Raw genomic sequence first — 19,556 nt, 5'->3', positions numbered from 1 at the left:
GGTCAACTTCGGCCAACTTCAGCGCATCGCCGAAGATGATGCGGACTGAAGACACTTCACGAGGAAGCGCGCTCTTCATAAGGCCACAAGTGCGCTCCATCTGCGCCTGCGCACATCGGGCCTCATCGTATCCAACACTGAGGGAAGGAAGGCTCGACGTAAGCCACCGGCATACGGGCGGTCTCTGTGGAGGAGTGGTCGCAGATAACGACGTTGCCAGGATGCCGCAAAAGTTAGAATGTGATTCCCAGCAATAAAGCCAATATCTTGCGCCTCTTTCCCTCCGGGATACCGTCATGAAGTCAGTTTCTGGGAGCCTGAATCCCTGCCAGGCCGGCTGCTTTTTGCCATCGTCGGCAGCAGCCTGACGACCCAGCCGCCCGATAAGGCGGGAAGCAAGCTGCCAAGAGTTGCAGTCAGCTCTTGGAGGAGAGGTATAATGGTTGAGTCGACTGCATCTCAATGAAGCTCGCCCACGCAAGCACGAACGGCAAGCGAAGATCACTCAACGCCTTCGGTCGAATCACGCTTGGAGAATCCACACGTTAGCTCGTCCTTGCTCGCTTTTGTCTTTTATTTTGCTCGTTCGAATTGCTCAAAATACCTATCGCTGGAATCCTTTGACTTGGGCTCGAGACCGAAGCTTGTGGAGTGCTGGTGACGGGTGAAGCTGGACGGACGGAATTAGGGCTCCCTTGGCTCGGCTGGCAAGCATGAGCTGGGTCTGAAAGGATACGTTCCAATTTTTCATTCCCCGTATCGATCCCTTTAGGAAGACCTTGTTCCCTTGCGAGAATCCCACATAAGTTTCATATCGTTGCTTTCCTTCCCGCTTTTCCAATCAGGCGACTCTGGAAGCGGTCCCGGAACGGAGAATGAGTTTGTCTTCCGTAAACACTCATTACTTTCTAATTTTGCTGGGACTTGGTGCATAGTACTACACGCCGAAAAGATGGCCCACTGCCCTCTAGGCGTTGTCACGGGGCCTTGTGGGTGGTGAGCGCTGAGAGCCGAATAGTTGCGACACTGTCTCTAAAATTATCGTCATTCTCTTCCGCGTGCTTAATATTCACGGTGAGTGCTGCCAGACGTTTCTCTCGTTGAGCGTATTGACGTGGGAATCGAATAGGGGGAGGGGAGTGGAATTCGATCGCGAATTTCGAAGTCGTCCGACTTCGGCCGCCGGTGGGGATTCGGAAGAAGAAACCGGACCCCGATAAGTTGTCCGAAATCAATATTTTCTCGCATTGGCGAGAGCGCTCGGGGATACATCGAATCTTCCCGACCGGTATACCTTCCGGACAAGGATGATCGCGACGCGATTTGGCACTTCATCCGGTATTACTTGACGATTAGTTACCGAATTCAGGAAGTGGTCTCCCAGACCCTCCTCCACCGCGTGAGAGAATTTTGAGAGACAGTCAAGCAGACAGGCGAACGGGCAGGCACCTCGACGAACGGACGGACGGACTGGCTTGTGAGTGAGCAAGAGTTCGCGCACGCCAGACTCTGGGTTCGTCGGGCCACCAGAAGAGCCACCGGCCGAGCTAGCAAGTCTCCGACGTGTGCCGCCCAACGAAAGCTCGGTTCACATTCCTCGTTGCCACCAACATCCAAAGCTTTCGCAGCTCATTGAGGTGGGTTTCCTTCGAGACTCCATCAGATGCCGGAAGCTCAGACGTCTCCTGTGTGTATGAAATTTCCAAGTCGCCCGCCGTACTGTGATAGGGTTCGAATCAACCACCGATGAGGCGGCCCCAGCGATCGACTCAAGTGATAAACACCGCAAGGCTTCCTCGAGGTGTCCAGTCCCATTTAAAACTCAAATCGCCGGAGCCTGTACATCCGAATTACTCCCGTCGAGAACAACGAGTACGGCGAGGGTCTCGAGCGAACTAGTGATGGCTCTTGTGATATTCGAGAGCACCCTCCGACTACGCGCCGGAAGAACAGCAAATCGTCTCGCGGGCTCAGGAGGCAACACGGATATAGAGCAAAAGTTGGGACTGTGTAAACATCGTTTTGCTTTCTGAATATCGGTACCGATGCTCTGCTCTATTTGTTCGATGACTGCTCAGTTCATATTCAGGTGGAGATAAGCACCTATGTCGGAAAAGGCGAATATCGACAAGCGGGCCTTCCGTCACGGTCGAGCGTTTTCCCCATCGATCTTTCGGGGAAACTCAACCGAGTGTCCTCAGAACTAGAGCGAAATTCTCTCGTGTGTTCGCCATACTTTGCCGTGGCATAAATTCCGTTACGATTGTTTAATGGAAATTCCGGGCCAAGGTCAAATGTAGGCGAAGACCGGGAACACGCAGGCGCTCGCTGTTAGTGAAGAGGCTTACCCGGTGTTCACTTTGAAGTGTTGCGTACGAGAGAACGAACCTTGCCACGATCGATCGATTTCAATTCGAGTTTTCTGCATTCAGGGTGATCTTGCGATGTCGGCACCTCCCCCACCTCCCCCTCCGCCTCCACCGCCGGGGTGGAAGCCCAATTGGAGGGAAGAGAGAGCAAAAGAAGAGAAGAAAGAAGAGAAAACCTCGTCTTCCAGTCAACCGATAAAAATTCCGAGTTCGGGACCTCAGAGTCCGAAGCCGCCTATCGGCTCTGGACCCGATGGTTCCTTCACACAATACGATCGCTTACCCGAGAAGCTTCAGAGCACTCTCTCGAAAGACAAGAAACCGTTCACCTACACTCCAGCCGGGATCGACCTCTCTGAAATAAAATCGCCCAAGTTCCAGAAGAAGGTCAACAGAGCGAAACAGCTCGGAGAGTAAGTTTTCCAAAGGCGAGCTCAAACCGGGAAGATGAATTCCAAAATATTCTCGATGATTCCCCGGAAGCACATTTCAGATACAGCGGTGTTTGCGGTCCAGGTTCCCCTGAGCTCAACGAGTACGGACAACAGGCTCCCTTGTGGCCCGACGACATCCGTGAGTCAATTTTCCGAATCCCACAATTTTTTTCTCCGTGATCCCCCCTCTGGGCGGGTGTCGTGTGTTCGTCGATCCATTGTGACGAGAGTTTCCCTCACGGGCGAGAGATCCGATTTTATTCCAGAGGATATCACGGAATACTGCAACAATCCAGCGGAATTGGACGAATCGGTGACCAACCCCCGCTACACTGGATCCAAGATTCCGTCGCGTTCTTTCAAGGTTCTGCAAGCGATCACGGCGACGTCCGACGACGAATGCTCGAGTCCAGCTTTCAGTCCGAGAGCCGCCCCCCTCTCGCAAGCGGAGCCGGGGTTGCCGCCGCCACCTCCGGAATTCTCCACGCCGTCGTCCTACGGCCCTTCGACGACGCCATTCTCTGACTATTCGTACACTCCGGAGAGCTCTCTGTACACGCAACCGACTCCCACGTACCGGAAGGTTCCACCTCCGATTCCGCCCAAGCCTCCACGAGGAGTTCCTCGGGAATCTCCGCTGTCACCGTTGTCGATTTCCACGCCCGCAGCCCCGCTCTCGCCTCCTCCCTCGTACACACCGAAGTCGTACGCGGCGTCCGCAGCGCAATCGCCGATTTTCACGCCAAGCTCTTTCGCACCCCCCGTGCCACCGCCTCCTGTCTACACTCCGAGTTCTTCGGCTCCTCCGGTACCGCCCCCTCCAGCTCCCTTTTCGACTTCGTCATACGGACCACCACCCGTTCCGCCTCCCCCGTCGTTCACTCCTGTGCGAGCTGCGAACGATTCGCAAAATCGACAGCCGTTTTCGGAAAGTTTCTATCAGTCCACCGTAAATCCTGTTTTCAAAACCTATACCCCTCCGCCCTCGGTGAGACAGACCGTGAGGTCAGGCCCTGGTTTCAAGGAGACCACGACGCACAAGTCGGGTCCTGGCTTCGAGGAAACGACCACCTACTCGAGCTATTCAACTCCGTCGTACAGCGACGGCACGCAGACTCTACCGCTCCGACGGGAATCGAAACGAACTACGACGAAATCCTCGTTCAAGTCGCAACCGTACTACGATTCGCCTTATCAAACATTACTGGATAGTCCGCAGTTCAGGGATCCCTTCAATTTCGGTGGACTGACCCCAAGCTATTCGAATCCCTACACGGATCAATTCAAATACGGTCGCAGCGAACCGCTCTCAGCACCTATTCGCAATCAGCCCTTCTTCCCTTCGACAAGATCTAACTTCCAGCAACAACCGACTCCCCAACCTGTCACGAGACAATCCACCTCTTCGACAACGTTTCAGAAATCTTCACGAGCCACTGGGGCTGAAGACAGACCTTTGTCCATGACTTCGAAGTTCTTCGATGAGATAAACCAGATGTTCGATCAGACATCCGCTAACATAAGTGAGTACCTCAATAGCTCGTGCATACCCTCGTTGTACTTATGAATGTGCGGGCGTATGTCGTCTGTAGGCTGTCTGCACGGTTGGGAAAATCGCTCCCGGTACCTATGGTGCCCTTGACGGCAGCGCGGCTAATGTGAGCTTTTTCCCCGATCGCAGGTCGCGAGATGTACGGAACAGACTTCTGAAGTGCCTCTGGCTCGGTATTCGCCCGCCATGATCATTCACTTGAACCATTCCTCGAGAATAATCAGAATATCTCTAGAGCGCCTCCTTCACAGCATCAATCATCGGCTTCTCTCAGTCAGTTCATGGTTTTGAAACCGACATTCAATCGTTGGCCCATTCGATCGATGCTCGCGGAAGAACCTTTTATTTCGTTTTAAATCAAGAAACGATCCCATTTAGGTTTAACCTTCCCGCTGATTTTGAGTTACGTTGTTATGATCTACTGTTGTTCAGCATGCTGAGGGGATACGGAGTCGGAATAAATCGCTTGGTACGTGATGAAGTCATTTCTCTCCCCTTGGGAAATCCCGCATTTCCCCCCTGTCAACTACACGAACGAGTCCGAGAAACTCCCCGGGCTGCAACTCGAAAAAGCGATATGTATATGATTTATTTATTGTGTCATTTCTGGTACTCCTCTAGAAATCGGTCCCGTCGTTTGCGGGGATATCACGATAAATTATGGCAAAACTCGAATTCGTGTCAAGCTTCGTGAGAACTGTACAAGTAGACGCGAAGGTTTCTGGCGTCTAACCGGCGATGGCTTGCCTTCGCTGAGTATTGAGATCGTTGGTGGCGATAAACTTGATGAGGGCCTTGATACCCTCGAAAACTTCCTCAGCCGCGGGCAAGATTTGTTCTGGTGGTAGAACGAAACCGTGCGAGCCAGTATCGCGTAGCTCGGCAACATATGCGTGAGTCACACCCTGGCTGTGAACCCAATCGTTTGATAATCCTGAAGCCGCGTCTGAAACGAGGAGGAAAGTCTTACCTCTGATCAGTCGACTGACTGAGAGGAAATTATCGGCTTTCGCGGTGTATTACATATCCTAGGTATCATGCTAGAATTGTACTCACATAGAATTTGTTTCGACGATCCGATCTTGTAGGTCTGGCCTGTCTTCTTCATGATGGCGTCTCTGAAAGCTCCCGCGGCGGCCATTTGGACTTTATTCTCGGAACTAAGCGTCGAAGGTCCAGTTCCGAAGGGGAGCAGGAGATACTGACCGTAAGCGTGCAAACTCAGATACAGCGACAATCGGTCCTTGATACCACCGATATAGTCCCTGATGGCCCGTGTCTCAAGCTCGGAGAACGCCCTGGTCCCTCGGTAGGTTTCCGAGCAGGGATTCGCGCTGGCGCCCTCAGAACCCCAATAGTAATTAAAATTCCTGTTGGGATCGACTCCAGAACACCAATAGAAACCCTGGAAACGGACGCGGTTTTTCCTCCAAAGCCGATCCCCGTTCCAAGTGTATTTGTAGCCGTCGGAATTGATCACGGGCACGAAATGGAACTCGAATTGATCAAGTAGACTCTTTAGCTCCGGGTCCGTATCTCCATTCGATATGAAGTTGCTGAGGATATAGAGAAGGGAAGCGACGGAGATCCACTCGCGAGCGTGGGTTCCCGCATCGATATATATCGCTCGTTTCTGCCCCCCGGTAGACAGAACGACACCTTTGATAGTATTATTCTCGTAGGTCCGGCCGAGTTCGATCGGTTTGACTAAATTGGGATACTGCATCGCGAGGAGATCCAGGTAGGAGGATATCTCATCGAGGGTGTGGTAGGTGTCGAGTTTGAAGTTCCCGATGTCGTTTTGCTCCAGAAACAAATTTGGATTGACGTTCTCCCTTTCCTCGTCCAACCAAGTCTTGAGATTCTCGGTGAGCACGCTGTACTTGAGCGTTTGAGCGTCGAATTCGTCTTCCAAACTCTTGACGCTCTGCGGTGGTGCAATCAGAGTGACGTTCCTATCGATTATCGGGTCCTCCCACAGTGAAATATTCCGCTGGAAGTCGTTGTCCAAAGACGACAAGTACTGTTCTTGTTTTCGGGATTCGACTCTTACCCGGTAGACTTTGTAACTGAAATCCAATGGACTCGTGAGTTCAGATCTGAGGGAGCCATGTCGCTTTCCCCGAGCTGTAGTTCTGCAGTCACTGAAGACACGAGGGACATTGGAAAAAAATTATATAATTCTCAATCAACTCACTTTTCGTAGGTCTTGTGCTGATCTCTTGCTTCGAGCAAGAGCTCGGGTGTGAAAGGCTCAACTTCCGGTGCAGCTCCGAACTGCCTGGAAGCGCCCCGAACTTTGAAATACGGTGAACGCACCGGAGCTCCACCCGTGGACGGTCCCTCGGCGATCAGCGGCTCCACGGCGTTCGAGTAACGGTCAGGGACAGTCTTGGGGGTTTGGTCTTCCACTTGAGATCCGGCCGGAGGTTGAGCCGTGGGCGAGGCTTTTTTTTCACTTTCCATAGAGTCTCCAGAGTTTTTCTTCTGCCCATCCATCACGTCAGCGCCGTTCGGTGCCGCCGAAGTTGAGTTATCCTTCCCGTTCTCCTGCTTGCCTTTCATGAGTAAATCATGTTCGGTTGGCTTATGGGCCGTCTCTCTGCCCGACGCCCGGACCGCACCGTGTCCATCAGCCACGGGCTCCTCGAATCTCGACTCATCGTCCACCTCGGCAGCCAACGGAGTGCCGGCCATCGGCTTCGTCGTCGAGGTTGTCGACTCCGAAGAAACACCAGTTGCTCGGCTCGCTAGAGCGAGCGCCAACAAACTCACGACGAGAACCGTGGTTCTCATATTGACACCGAACGAGTTGGACTTCTGTCCCTGCAGGATATGTCGCTCCGTATTTAAACTCTCCTTCTCCCCTACCCGGCGGGGCGTTGACCCGCTTCAGGCCGAAAGCAAGGACATTATACATATGTTGGTCCACCTGGATCTGGGCCGATTTTCTGACACAACCCGATCACAACCCATATCAACAATGACACGCTTCAGACGATGCACCGTTTTATTCACGTTTTCAAACTCGCACTTGCAGAAGATTGATCCGAAGCGGGCAAGCAAGTGTGAGCTGTCGGAGTCCCGCTCTCGAATGTCGCTAGGGCCGCGTCTGAGTGTGATTTGCTGCCCGTCACCAGTCCCCGCTGAATTTTGCGCTCTCTCGAATCGGACTCGAGTACCATTTCGACACTCCTTGTAGTGAACATCGCACCAGCTGGAAGTTTCTGGAATGTTTCCGCGCCGTTATCTAGCTATCTTCTGGAGTTTGGATCGGTCAACCGGTTGCACAAATGGGAAGTCGGAATCGAGAGTTCATCGACCGCACGTTATGCCGATCCAGTGCTGGAAGGTGACTGCAGTACGCCGATCGCTCCCTTCAGGAATGAATACTGCGGTCGTCTCCCCTCCCGAGACGTACATCTGGAACATCCTTCCGAAACATCATTTCGGAGACTGCGAGCCATACCCGGCACAGATGCTAACCGCTTTCAACGCCGGTCGGCGTGGAATATACCGGTCCCCAGCGACTTTCTGGAGGTGATAAGCCCCGAATTCTGCTACCGCCAGCGTTGTTTTTCGGTCCCCTTCATCGAGCTGCTCCCCGCTCGGAATGGAGGTTCGCCCCTTGGAGATTTGATTACTTTACCCTCGAGTGTCCGCGTCGCGATGGAAGAAGTCTCCGCAAAATGTGGCAATTAGCTTCTGGTTCATCGATGTTCCCTGTTTGCGCTCGTTCGAGACAGTGGTAGCGCGCTAACCGAGATTTTTCGGGCATTGGAAAATATTTGAGCTCGCGCGGAAAACGGACCAGAGGACGGAACAATAAAAACTCTTATGCTACAGGGGTGGTGTATCCTATGTCGATGTGAGGAGCAGACTCCTCCGGTGCTCCTCCGGCCGAAATTTTTCACGAGAAATTTCGGGTTATCGAATCCATCTACGACTGACAACGTCCACATCCTGCCGTGTAACCTTCTCGCGCAATGATGCGCACTGATGTTTTCCTCGGTGCCCTGCAAATATTCCTGGGGCTGTTGCGGGATCCGGAAGCGGGTTGGGAACGCTCCCACGCCCACGCCGAAGCTCGCAGCTCTCCCGATGTGTACGTCGATATCATCAGCATGATGCACTAAATGTTTTGAAACTGTTCTCGTCTTGCGTCGGTCCACACGAAAGACACTCGTGCGGCAAAACCGTTCCACAAAAGATGGACTTCGATCGCGGAAACTCGCCCCAGCGCCAGGAATCGGTTGACGATAGTGTTTCGATTAGACGAACGGCTCGCCGTGCTAGCCTCGGCAGCGCGCAGCTCGATCAGCTTGCCGTAGATATCAGTGATAGTCGTGAGCAACACACAATCCACAATCAGACTCTGCCAGAGCTCCGGATCTACGTCGAAGGGAATCCGCACCGTAGATGTCAACTCCAACAATGTGGCTTCGTTCCTACGCTGATGTCATGTGTACGCACCGCACCGGATTCGGATTCGCGAAGAACGGTGCTGGAGCTCCTTCGAGAAGTCGTCACCGATCTCGCCGTTTACCCGAAAGGTATCACAGACAGCCATTATTCCGATTTGACGATTTCTCTGAACGAGGTCCAGGAGAGCGTTGTCGAATGTTTGGAGATTCTCCGTGAGCTCACCCGTTTCTCAGAAGCTCAACACGCAGTTGTCTCGAATGGAATACATAGCATGCTCGCGAAGATCATTTCGTTCCTACACTACCAGGAGGTGTTAATTCCCGCAATCGAAATACTGGTGAACGTCAGCGCCGAAAGGTTCCGCTGTCAAACGGTGCTCCGCGCGGGAATCTTCAACGCATTCAAGAAAGCTGCTGGGAACTGTCTGCTACTGCACCATCAGAGAAGAGGATTTCAAGAAGCCCAAGCCAACGGCGAAGTTTTTAAATGGATGACGAAATTCCAAATGGTAATCGATGAACGAGACCAACAGGAAGTCCTGCAGTCGATAATTCGAAAGTGCGAGCACTTCTGCAGTGAGGTCCTTTCGGAGTGGACCGGCGTCATGATACAGTGGTCGAGGTTCATGGAGGTCTGCACGAAGTACGACGAAGTCATTCCCAAAGCGATCGAGCTCGGATTCCTGGAGAATTCACAGGTAATCATACGCTACGGGGAAACCAACTCGCTAGCGACCCTGATACAAGCTCTCGCAAACGTCAGCGCGAAGTCGAAAGAAAGCTATAACCGCGGAATCATCGATGTCGGTCTGATCAGAACTATTCTGGACCGTTTTCCTGTCCACGAGCTCGGGAGAGTGACCCTGATGAGCGATGCCCAAGCTCGCAGCTTCCTCGACTTGAAGACGGTGGAGAACATATTCCGCATCATCGATAACGTGCTCACTAGTGTCCTCGAAGGCTCGGCAGATCGAGAGTACAAGCGAACAATCATCGAGTTCCTCCTGGAACGGAACATCATGACAACTCCACGTCTGTTTGAGGGATCCGCGGAGTCGCAGAGACTGCTCGGAAGAATCACTGGGAAACTTAATTGGCTTCCTTGAGGGGTGTCTCGACATTGCAATGAAATCATAAGACATTGGTCTCATCCGAGGGGTCGCGGGAAGAGCTCATCTGTCAGCTCCATTCGGATCGCTTCGCATGCTGAGGCGAGGGGCTGTACTACGACTTCCCAGCTTTTTCCCGATCGACGGAAGGCCACAAGCTCCCACGCGAGAACGAACGTGCTAACGAGTTGTGCGGAAGCTCACCGAGTACTAGCGACAGAGATCGGCCTCAAAACATTCACCAAGTCGCTCATGACGTGACCGGTACCACCATGACCAATGATCGGACCATTTATAAACGATAGCCGGTTTGTAGGGGCTACTGGAACTCGCGCCCACAAAGCTTCGGAATCAGGCCTCAACCTTGGGGAAAATCTCTTCGAGCTGGAGGTCTATCTGATTTCCGAAGATTCAGAAAAGGAGAAGAAGTCGAATGAATTTTCGAGGGGAGACCCCGATCGGAAGGCACTGCCGCTGACATCATCAATCATATGAGAATGTCGTATATAGAATGCATATGTAGGTAGATTCATCAATATTCATCCTCGGCTGTATGCTCCGCAGCAGCCGGGAAAATTTTTCGCTCTCCCTCAGACGGAACTCTTAATAACTTATATTATCGAGGAGTCAAGGGGCGATTGGGTGGTTCTCGTATTTCGCGGAGGTCATTTCACGCAGGAACTCCGTCATTCCGTTCACCCTCCATCTGCCCGCCGGACTGATTATTATGATTATAATTATTATTATCATTATTCGTTTTGTACCACATGAAGCGAATAGATTTCTTTAATGACTTTACCTAGGGAAAGTTGCTACAATAGTCTGACTAGTAATTAGATTCAAGATCCTTGTGCATATAAATAGAGGTTTTTAAAAGACATGCCAAGATCTTCTTCCTCGGATAGTCCCTTGTTCCCCAGATACAAATGTCCCGTCGGAGGCGACTCACGTTAGACCGTTCCTCGAGATGGTCAGGTTTATTCGGTCGAGAGCTCTCGGAGGAACACTAGTATCAGAATCCTCCCGAAGAGCGGAGGGGATATCCCCGGCGAGAAGATTGCGCAGAACTCCCAATCGATCCGAAACGACCTCCAACCTCCGAATAAAGTCTTACGGCCGACCCTTTTGAATTCGCCCGCAGCCAACTGGCGGCATCGGGGAGCAGACTACGCGTTGTCGCCCGGCGTGTTTTGTAAACATTGGTTATTTTCGCCTTGTCATAGAGATTCAGAAGGAAGTCGGCACCGGGAATTTCGGTGCAGAATTTCGTGTACGACGATTCGGAACATTGAGGCAACATGGAAAGTTTGATCGGCATAAAATGCAGAGACTTCGTGCTCTTGGCTGCCGATGCATCCGTGGCTCGTTCCATCATGGTCTTGAAGCAAGACGAACAGAAGATCTTCAAACTGAGTGATTCGCTTGCCATGGCAGTCGCGGGAGAAAGCGGCGACACTGTTCAGTTCGCAGATTATATCGCGAAAAACATCCAGCTGTTCAAGATGCGGAACGGGTACGGCCTCAGTCCAAAGGCAGCAGCCAACTTCACGCGGAAAAACTTGGCAGACTCTCTCCGTACTCGAAATGCGTACAGGGTAAGAAATATTTCATAGGTCATGCTTCGAGCATTTGCTCCCGATTCCCATTCTCCCGGAACCGTGGGTGTAAGAAGTGTGAGTAGAAGAAACTCATTAGCTTTCTTCGCAGTGTGACCTGTTGTTGGGTGGATTCGACAGTCACAGCAAGGAGCCCGAACTCTATTGGGTCGACTATCTCGGCAGTCTCGCTAAGGTTCCGTTCGCTGCACACGGATACGGCGGTATATTCTCCATGGGTGTCATCGATGCCGCTTACAGGTGAATTGAGTCCAGGAAACATTTCCCCGAAGTATCTCGATCGACGTATTATCGTCGAAAGGCTTAATTATGGACGTCTTCGCAATCTTTCAGAGCCGACATGACAGTGGAGGAAGCACATTCCCTAATTCGGGCCTGTGTGAAAGAGATTCGGAAACGATTCTTGGGCAACATGCCCGTCTTCAAATGCGTGGTGATCGATACGAATGGAATCAGAGATTTGTCCGATGTGAAAGTCGATGAATAAAAAGTTGATGTCAAGGAGCTATTTTAAAGAGAGCCGAGCGATTCTTTCAATTTCCCTGTCTGAAGAATCAGGTCGTTGAAACCCCTCCATCGGGAGGCAGATATGTTTCCGGTTGCCCCGCTCTGAGCATGGGGCTCCCGCGGCGGAGCACGGATCCGAGATCCGACTCAAGTCCATCACCGGAAATGAATCGAGGAAAGCCCGCGATCAGGACAAGGCTTCCGAAAAACCATCGACTCCAAGCTTTTTCAACTTCGCATCCGGTAGCGAGCTCCATCCAGATCTATTCAGTACGCTTCTGAGGTTTCTGTACTCGGTGAGTGTGTTTATTCGCTTCATGTTCCATTATATAGCTTTACAATAATAATAGTCGTCGTCTTGTCTGTTTTTTTTTTGGTTAATTTTCTGTCGTATCAATATCATTCTGCATAAATCTATGCGAGTCCTGATCTCTCCAGGATATCACTAAGACTCGGCAACGAATCAAACAGTTCCGAACCTCGATTTCCTCTTCAATATTCGCTTCTGCTCCCAACAACAAATTTTCCTGCTTGCGACTGTGACAAGCTCCCGTCAATACCAAGTGTGTCTCATCGAGCACTTAATCGCTCGATTGGCCGCTCCGAAACATGGAAAGACAGATCAATGAGCAGTATATACGATTATATACCGTCCCAAAATCAGGAAAACAATTTTTTCACTCCGAGTTCTGGCCTCTCTCGCGATCTCGCCTCTTATGAGACTGCGACCTTCAGGCATTGATATATATGTATTTCGGTTCTCCTGCTCATATTTATCGTCTCTTTTGACTATTGTCTTTCTCGTCCGATATTCAGAAGGAGGTACTCGTGAGGTTCGTAAATGTCATTCCTACATGTTGAAACTGATCGTCAGCCACCGAGGGGAAATGTTGAGGAGTCTAATACTGTTAGCTCTTCAGATAGAATCTTTCTTTGAACCCTTGTCACTATAAAAAGTATCTGCTCTTTTCTACTGACGCAGCAATAGTTATTGCACCGAGAAGCCTGCTAAGTAAGCTTTAATCTTTCCTTGACTCTGAACGACTAGTTTTTCGATTAATACCGACGGCGGCTGGCGACAGTTTTTTAGGGTATCACAAAAGAAACAAGTCAGCTGAGGATTCCGATCGAATCTCTCGGGGAACGACGTGCCTTCGGGAGTGCTTGGAAGCAGCTCTCGCCTGCGGTCCTATCGACGGGTCTGACCAAAGATCACCGATCGAGCGCGCTTCACGCACCGGGGATCCGAGCGCTTGGCTCGCATTTCAAGCTTCGATCGAACGTACATAGAGAAGCCACCATGATTGCTCCGATAAGACGTCGCGAATGCTTTAGGAAGGTGCGAACTTTCTTTAGGAAAGGAGAACCCCGCCCCGATGACCTGCGGAGGTGCCGCAATTTGCTCCGGAAAGCGCGTCGTTCTTGTATCTACATCGGGCCCACTTAAACGATTTGTTTATAATTGCTAAACAAAGTAAATGAGTGCTTTCGCTGAATCTAAGAATTCATAAGTTTTTTCTCCTCGTTTCTCCAAGGGAATCCCCATTCCGGGCGAACGCAGAGGAACGACATCAGCCACCGGAACCGTCTCGAAGCTGAACGAAGCCGTCGTGGCTGAGGGGCTCTCGGTTACAGCGGAGAGAGAATTCCGATGCAGAGGAATTCTGGCTCCAGAAGAGAAAAAACAGAAACGACTTCGTTCCGACATTGCTCTCCCGGATTCTTCGGGAAAGGCTGAGAGATTCGAGATTCATTCAATCGAATTGCAACAATTGGTCGCTACCGGGCATCGAATAGGCGCGAATACATCAAAATTTCATGTGGATAAAAAGTAAAAAATATATGCTCATCTTTTAGAAGGTCAACAGATTGACAGACTGACTAATTGGGAGAAAGATTTTCGATGCTTCGTCCAGCAGAAAGCGCGGTATATCCGTGTATCTGCGAATCTACTACATCAATGTCGAGGCAAAGGGTTATAACTCCGAGCTGGAAAGGCAAGTTTAGTATGTACAACTCTGGGCGTGAACTGTCGTTCGGGGAGCCTCACGCTCCCGCGGAGTTCGATCATCTGGCCTAACGTCAGGTTGGGGGTAGATCGTACAGCGTCGATCTGACGCCGAACGGTAGAAGCGTAGAGGCGAAATAGTAGTGGATAAGTCGAACAATTGCAACGGAGATGGCAATGGCCGCTTCCTGGAATTCACATAAGAGCAAAATTAGCTTCGCTCAGGCCTAGGGGAGAAAGTTCGAAGGTCGCTACTCCCGGGAACATCAAGATTGAATAGTCGGATAGTTAGAAGGAGAAGAGAATTCTAAGCAACATTTGGGTAGGGAATCGAGAGGACTCGGGCTCGGGCTCACCTTCTACACCTCATACTTTTCCAAAGTTCAAAGATTTAAGGAAGATTTCACTTGTTCCGTCCGCTTCCTTTCGCTGATAAACCCCGGATGGGGATCAAACTCTTCCGGACCAGCACGACGCTGCTGGGATCTTTCTCGCTGCTCGCTGTGGCTCTCATTGTGGATGCAGATGACGCTACACTGGATGCTCCGGACTGGCAACTTTTCTTCACCGGACTCCTTACGTTACTTCCCCGATGAGGGCTGCAACGGAACCAAACGTACTCGAGATCAAGTTCTGAGCGAAGAATGCGACGTCGCGCGACGTTCCGTGCCTCTGATTCATCGACTCGTTTAGTAATGCTCAAAATCGGTTTAACTTGGCTTCCTACCTGCTATGAGCCTTCTGGGCGGGGGAATGTCGGGCAGCCGGCTGAGAATGACGGTTACTCCTGAGGTTGTCAGCCTGGTTCACCCGAATGTTGCCGCTCACTGCTACCGCGGCGCCGGAGGGCCGATTCGGCAGGGCTCCGCTCATCTTTTCCCACTGATTTCGAAGTTGTCGGAATTTGTGGGTGTCTTTCTTCGGAGGCTCGGGCTCTTTCTTCAAGGCCGCAGGATAGGATAGGGGCCGAGCACGTCCCTGGAGACAAATTTCGGTCTTGGTTCGTCGCATAACGCTGTCAACTTTTGAGGGTCGAGTGGCGGCGGTGGGCATCGCAGACGGGACAGTCGGAAGCGTCACAGTTTTTGATTTGGGGGGTGATCGGGGGAAACCGAGAGGGGTGCAAGGTTGCGATCGCAACCTCCCCGTCGAAACGCTTCGGACCTCCTATAGGACAAGCAAGACATGCACAAATCGGCATTAGCAACACAGAACCGAGCAGATACGATTATATATATTCCTGGCGAAAGGATAAAAAATTCCATTTCAAGGCATTCCACATGGGTGACATCAACACTAGCATTCACTCCTGAGTCTCTCACTATCTCAGACCGGATATCGGATTCACGTCTCGAGCATTCACTACAGATCACAGCACGTAAATTAACTAAATTAATTAATTAGAGTAAAATGAGCTGATGATTCGCCAAGATGGATTTTGGACTCGAATGAAATCCTTATGAAAAAAATAAAATTTAAGAAAACTTTCATTCCACGACGGCATTCCCCATGAGCTCACCTTGACTCCTTGCTGATGAGGTCGGAGTTTTGCGGCCATGTTCAAGTTGAAGGCGAACGGCAATTCGCTGAGCACACGCAGGTTTGATACAAGTTCTTCCTGGAGGAAGAAGAACGAATAGTGCGACAGGAGCACGAGGAATGCAGCGTTTTGGTAGTGTTTCTGTTGAACACTCGCGGTGGCCAGGAGGAGGGTAATCCACGAATCGAGGCAACCCAAATTGATCAGGCCCAGAACGAAGCAGCGGAACTTGGCGTTCTCGTCGAGCACTCCGTTCACGGAGTGGATGTAGTCCAATAGTTCGCGGACCTCTTTGCGACCTTCTTTCGTTTGCACCATCGATTCGACGAGATGCCATTTCGAATTGGGCAGCGGGCCGAACAGTCCTCGGACATGAGGCAGAAGCCCGTCTTCCAGCAGTCGTTCCACCGCCGGAACCAGAGTGGATACGACTTCTCGGCTCGCCAGGCTCTCGTCGGACAACAATTGCATCTTGGCGTCACGCTCCTTGTCTTTTCCGTACGCGTCGACCACCTGCCGGATCGAGTTGTAGACAATGTCGAGCAGATGGCGTTTCGCGTTAACGACCTCATGTTGCGAATGTGTCAGCGGTGATATGAAGCCAGACGGTGAAAGTCCTTGAGGAGTGTGTTCTCTGAAGGGCATGTTCCGCGAACCTCCGCTGGCAACGCTGCCCGGAGTGACGCATTCCTGCAGATTCAAGGCGAAGTTCCTGCATCCGCACGTGGCCGGCGTGCGATGGTCCCCGGTGAGGATTTTACACAAATTGTCGCTGAAGCTCACAGCTTTCTTGGCTCCGCGACAGTAGCACGTCCCGCTCGAACTGGAAAAGCACAACGCGTTAGGTATTAGCGGATTCTGACGCCGAACCGCAAGGGTTCGGAGTCTCAGGACGAACATTTTTCGCTGATTCAACGAGTCGTCCTCTGAGATCACTTACTTCGAGTTCGATTGTTCCGTTGTGTGGTTGGGAGAGGCCATCGTGTTTAGGTCAAGTCCAGTGGGAACAAGACCGGTGAGACTTGGGAAGTTGAGTAGGGAATGTCTTCGCTGGGAAGAACCGTCGCGTTCATCGACGTGAACCCCGGCACCGCCGCTGATGTAAACCTCCTCGTACGCGCCCGTGGCCGCGCTCGGAATCTGATCGATCCGTAGAGGCCGTGGTTGACGAGTGGCGGCCTTGTCCCTCATCCGAACGGGTTGAGCTTCTCCACGGATTTGCTTCACCATCATTTTGACATCTTCGGGCAGGAGGAGACTCAGCGATTCCCAGTCCTTAATCCTGTCCACACCGGTGCGCAGCATCGCCTCGCAATCGGTGTAGGATTTCGGTCTGCACTTCGGCCCACTGCTTTGAGCTCTCCGTCGCGAGGGCGTGCCCACGGCGGCAGCGACGTTCTTGTGTTGGGGCTCCTTCACCTGGAAAATGCCAAACGATGCTCAATGGCCCAACACCAAGAACGCCATCTCAACCCAATAGGGATTATTGGCGATGACCCCGATGTATGTAATTAGTAATTAGTAATCACTCACCGGAGGCGTCTGGGTCGGAGGAAGTTTCTTAGCGACCCCGATCTCCGTAGGTTGTAACACCACGGCATGACCCGGCTTGATGTCCTTGAGGAAGGACAGATCAGGCAGAGAATAATTGGGATAGCAGACGTATATGCTTTTCTTGATCGGGGTGCTTTGCGGGTCGAGCAGTTGCTCGGGGGTCACGACGTGACAGTTGGGCTCATCGGCACGTTTGCTCTGGGAGTTAGGGGAAAGGGGTCCTGTCTGGATGGCCACCGTCCTGACCTGGGTTGAACACTGAAGGCTTCCAGCCTGCCGAAGAGGAATAATCAGAGCTCGATCGTCAATGGATCCGGTCGGGATATGTTGATGCGAGCGTCGTGATCCCACGTCAATTCCGTCTTCGTACGCATTTATTTTGACGGAGACTCACCTTTGGCGCGCTTCGGCGATTGCCGGCGCACAGTAGAAACTGTTGCGCGTTCGGGCTCTTGTTTATTTGATCGCTGGAGTTTTGCCTGCTAATGTAGCCGCTAGATTCTGAACCCAACAGTTCTTTACGTGCTGGAGAAGCTCGCAAACCAACGAAGTTGTTGATCTTAGGAGGTGGTTTATCGTAAGGCGGGGATTGATTGGCCGAAGAATTTGACGATGAGTTCGTGGACGAATTATTGGCGTCCCTCATGGGTTCATCGCAGGATGAGCATTGTTCATCCTCCTCTCGGATCGGCGAGGCGAGCGAGAGTCCTTTCTTCGTCTGCAGCATTCCTACAAGGCTATCTTCGAAGCACTGCGAGCTATCCTCCTCGCTAAGAGCGGTCGACTCCTCCAGCGTCATCACGTTGTTGTTGTTCAGAGTGTTATCCAGCTTTTGTCGAGCTCTGCAAGGATAAATCGACAGCGTTACACGACAGAGTTCGTTGCGCTCGGCGTTCGCCAGATCCCGATGATACATCATTCATAATTATTAGATAGTTCTACGCATAAACATAATAGATATTTTATATTTGAGAATTCCAACACAACGTTGTTCCTCCGACTTCCCGACCAGAGGGACTCGCTAGAAGATCGGCGATCGACCCACCTCACTTGATGAACGTTAGTGACCGCATTAGCAGAAGGGAATTCCGGTGCTGTGCTGCTTCGGGCGTTGAATATGGGAAGTGTGGTCATGGGCAGCGTTATTGATCCGTCCATTTCCGCTTGTGAAGATCGAGCGTGCGAGACCTTGCTTGTGGGTGCTTCCCTGGTCTCCGCCTCAGACACACTCGTCGAGCACTGCATCGCGTCTTGACTTCCTCTACCTTTATCCATGAACATCCGCAGCAGAGGAACTCCCGATCGTTTGTCCTCCACCACCTGACAGTCGTTGATCGTGTAAAGCGTGTTGCAGGTCTTCGCTAGAGTCACGGACCTCTTCAGCAGATCGGGCAACGAATGGCTTTTGCCGCTGTCGACCTTGCCGTCTCCAGAGACCCTGGACCAGGTGGTGTAGGCGAATTCGCTGTGTATCATCGCCTTATCGCTCTTTTCGTTGGCGTTTTCCGAGCCCGACCAGTTGCTCTGGGCCTCACTGCTCCCACCGAGCTCAGAGTCTTCCGATGGATCGGTTTGTATTATCTGGCTCTGCTCGAAGGCCAATGTGTAGTTATTCTTGTTGGTTGTCTGACATGTGAGCACCAGATCGCCGTGGTAGCTGCAGTCCAAGCTATCGGCCATCGAAACGTGAGATGCCGAATGTACCGAGGCTTCTTTCAACGGAGAGAACAAAGGCGTCTTGCGGCAGATTTCGTTCACCCTGAGAGAAAATTCATCGGTCAAACGTTGGAAGCAGACTCCGGCTATGCTTTGAAACAGTCTCCGAAAAGTCAGGAAACAGGGCTGTACGATCTTCCTGGTCCCACTTACCTCTGAGAAGAGTCAATCGGGAGGTCGTCGATGAGCGAGCCAGACAGACTGGCGCACTCTTCGCCAACCCGAGCTTGGAGGCTCAGGATTGCGTGGTTGATATCCTCGGAACAGAATGTTTCCATATCGATTTGAGCCAAGTTCACATCCATATTCTTACTGAAGTCCTCGTAAGACAGGTCCATTTTCAAAATCGATCTGCAATATACGATTGGTTGATCTGGTCACGTCGTGAACTCATTGATTCTGGCTTGTGGTAGACCGAGATCGGTGATTAAATCGGCCAGACAGGCACGGGCCACACGCACCTTTGCATGGATCGATTCCGGTCGTTCCACTGGGAGAGTGTCAAGATCATTTCATCCCAGCTCTTGGCCGAATTCGCGTGGTCATGATAGGAATCGGTGATCCATTGGAGATCGTCCGCTTCGTCGTGCAGGGCCGAACACGCCGAAGCGTCCATGACGTTCAAGACCCCTGACACACCTATCGATAGGCTCTCAGGCGCGCCTCCAGCCACCAAGGACGTCATGACTACCCCTCCACCTTCATCCTCGTTCACAGGAGCCAACAT

At 51.7% G+C, this 19,556-nt stretch overlaps 4 protein-coding genes across 4 annotated transcripts; 2 read left to right on the top strand and 2 right to left on the bottom strand.

Annotated features, from left to right (window-relative positions):
- The first annotated feature begins 2,444 nt into the window (after positions 1-2,444).
- On the top strand, positions 2,445-4,513 carry LOC108864552 (leucine-rich repeat extensin-like protein 5). Its single transcript, XM_018640475.1, has 4 exons — positions 2,445-2,782; positions 2,863-2,942; positions 3,070-4,326; positions 4,485-4,513. The coding sequence occupies exons 1-4, from the start codon at positions 2,445-2,447 to the stop codon at positions 4,511-4,513; spliced, it is 1,704 nt and encodes a 567-aa protein (XP_018495991.1).
- A 570-nt stretch (positions 4,514-5,083) lies between these two features.
- LOC100909026 (carboxypeptidase B) lies at positions 5,084-6,933 on the bottom strand. Its single transcript, XM_029112179.1, has 3 exons — positions 6,553-6,933; positions 5,412-6,424; positions 5,084-5,301 (listed from the first exon to the last, which is right to left on the bottom strand). The coding sequence occupies exons 1-3, from the start codon at positions 6,918-6,920 to the stop codon at positions 5,084-5,086; spliced, it is 1,599 nt and encodes a 532-aa protein (XP_028968012.1). The 5' UTR covers positions 6,921-6,933.
- Positions 6,934-11,101: 4,168 nt separating this feature from the next.
- On the top strand, positions 11,102-12,019 carry LOC100905246 (proteasome subunit beta type-2). The gene is made up of 3 exons (XM_003745777.2): positions 11,102-11,483; positions 11,596-11,744; positions 11,838-12,019. Exons 1-3 carry the CDS (start codon positions 11,187-11,189, stop codon positions 11,989-11,991), a joined length of 600 nt encoding a protein of 199 aa, XP_003745825.1. The 5' UTR covers positions 11,102-11,186; the 3' UTR covers positions 11,992-12,019.
- Positions 12,020-14,164: 2,145 nt separating this feature from the next.
- LOC100908882 (uncharacterized) lies at positions 14,165-19,556 on the bottom strand. Its single transcript, XM_029112194.1, has 10 exons — positions 19,291-19,556; positions 18,983-19,180; positions 18,159-18,872; positions 17,508-17,955; positions 17,093-17,386; positions 16,500-16,978; positions 15,539-16,382; positions 14,747-15,186; positions 14,376-14,618; positions 14,165-14,207 (listed from the first exon to the last, which is right to left on the bottom strand). The coding sequence occupies exons 1-9, from the start codon at positions 19,554-19,556 to the stop codon at positions 14,423-14,425; spliced, it is 3,879 nt and encodes a 1,292-aa protein (XP_028968027.1). The 3' UTR covers positions 14,165-14,207; positions 14,376-14,422.

This window comes from Galendromus occidentalis, unplaced genomic scaffold (assembly GCF_000255335.2).
Source record: "Galendromus occidentalis unplaced genomic scaffold, Mocc_1.1 scf7180000077485, whole genome shotgun sequence".
NCBI lineage: Eukaryota > Metazoa > Arthropoda > Arachnida > Mesostigmata > Phytoseiidae > Galendromus > Galendromus occidentalis.
The sequence above is the reverse complement of the archived record's forward strand: the minus strand, read 5'-3'. Positions and strand labels throughout refer to the sequence as shown.

Bases quoted from the DNA above. Each gene is read 5' to 3' on its own strand.
- LOC108864552 (XM_018640475.1), top strand. From the start codon at position 2,445: ATGTCGGCACCTCCCCCACCTCCCCCTCCGCCTCCACCGCCGGGGTGG. The intron at 2,943-3,069 runs GTGAGTCAATTT...ATTTTATTCCAG, and splicing joins CTTGTGGCCCGACGACATCC to AGGATATCACGGAATACTGC. The intron at 4,327-4,484 runs GTGAGTACCTCA...CCCCGATCGCAG, and splicing joins TCAGACATCCGCTAACATAA to GTCGCGAGATGTACGGAACA.
- LOC100909026 (XM_029112179.1), bottom strand. From the start codon at position 6,920: ATGAAAGGCAAGCAGGAGAACGGGAAGGATAACTCAACTTCGGCGGCA. The intron at 6,425-6,552 runs GTGAGTTGATTG...ATTGGATTTCAG, and splicing joins CAGCACAAGACCTACGAAAA to TTACAAAGTCTACCGGGTAA. The intron at 5,302-5,411 runs GTGAGTACAATT...TCCTCGTTTCAG, and splicing joins ATCGTCGAAACAAATTCTAT to ACGCGGCTTCAGGATTATCA.
- LOC100908882 (XM_029112194.1), bottom strand. From the start codon at position 19,556: ATGTTGGCTCCTGTGAACGAGGATGAAGGTGGAGGGGTAGTCATGACG. The intron at 17,387-17,507 runs GTGAGTCTCCGT...CCTCTTCGGCAG, and splicing joins ATCGCCGAAGCGCGCCAAAG to GCTGGAAGCCTTCAGTGTTC. The intron at 15,187-15,538 runs GTGAGCTCATGG...CTTGTCCTATAG, and splicing joins CTCATCAGCAAGGAGTCAAG to GAGGTCCGAAGCGTTTCGAC.
- LOC100905246 (XM_003745777.2), top strand. From the start codon at position 11,187: ATGGAAAGTTTGATCGGCATAAAATGCAGAGACTTCGTGCTCTTGGCT. The intron at 11,484-11,595 runs GTAAGAAATATT...CTTTCTTCGCAG, and splicing joins GTACTCGAAATGCGTACAGG to TGTGACCTGTTGTTGGGTGG. The intron at 11,745-11,837 runs GTGAATTGAGTC...GCAATCTTTCAG, and splicing joins GTCATCGATGCCGCTTACAG to AGCCGACATGACAGTGGAGG.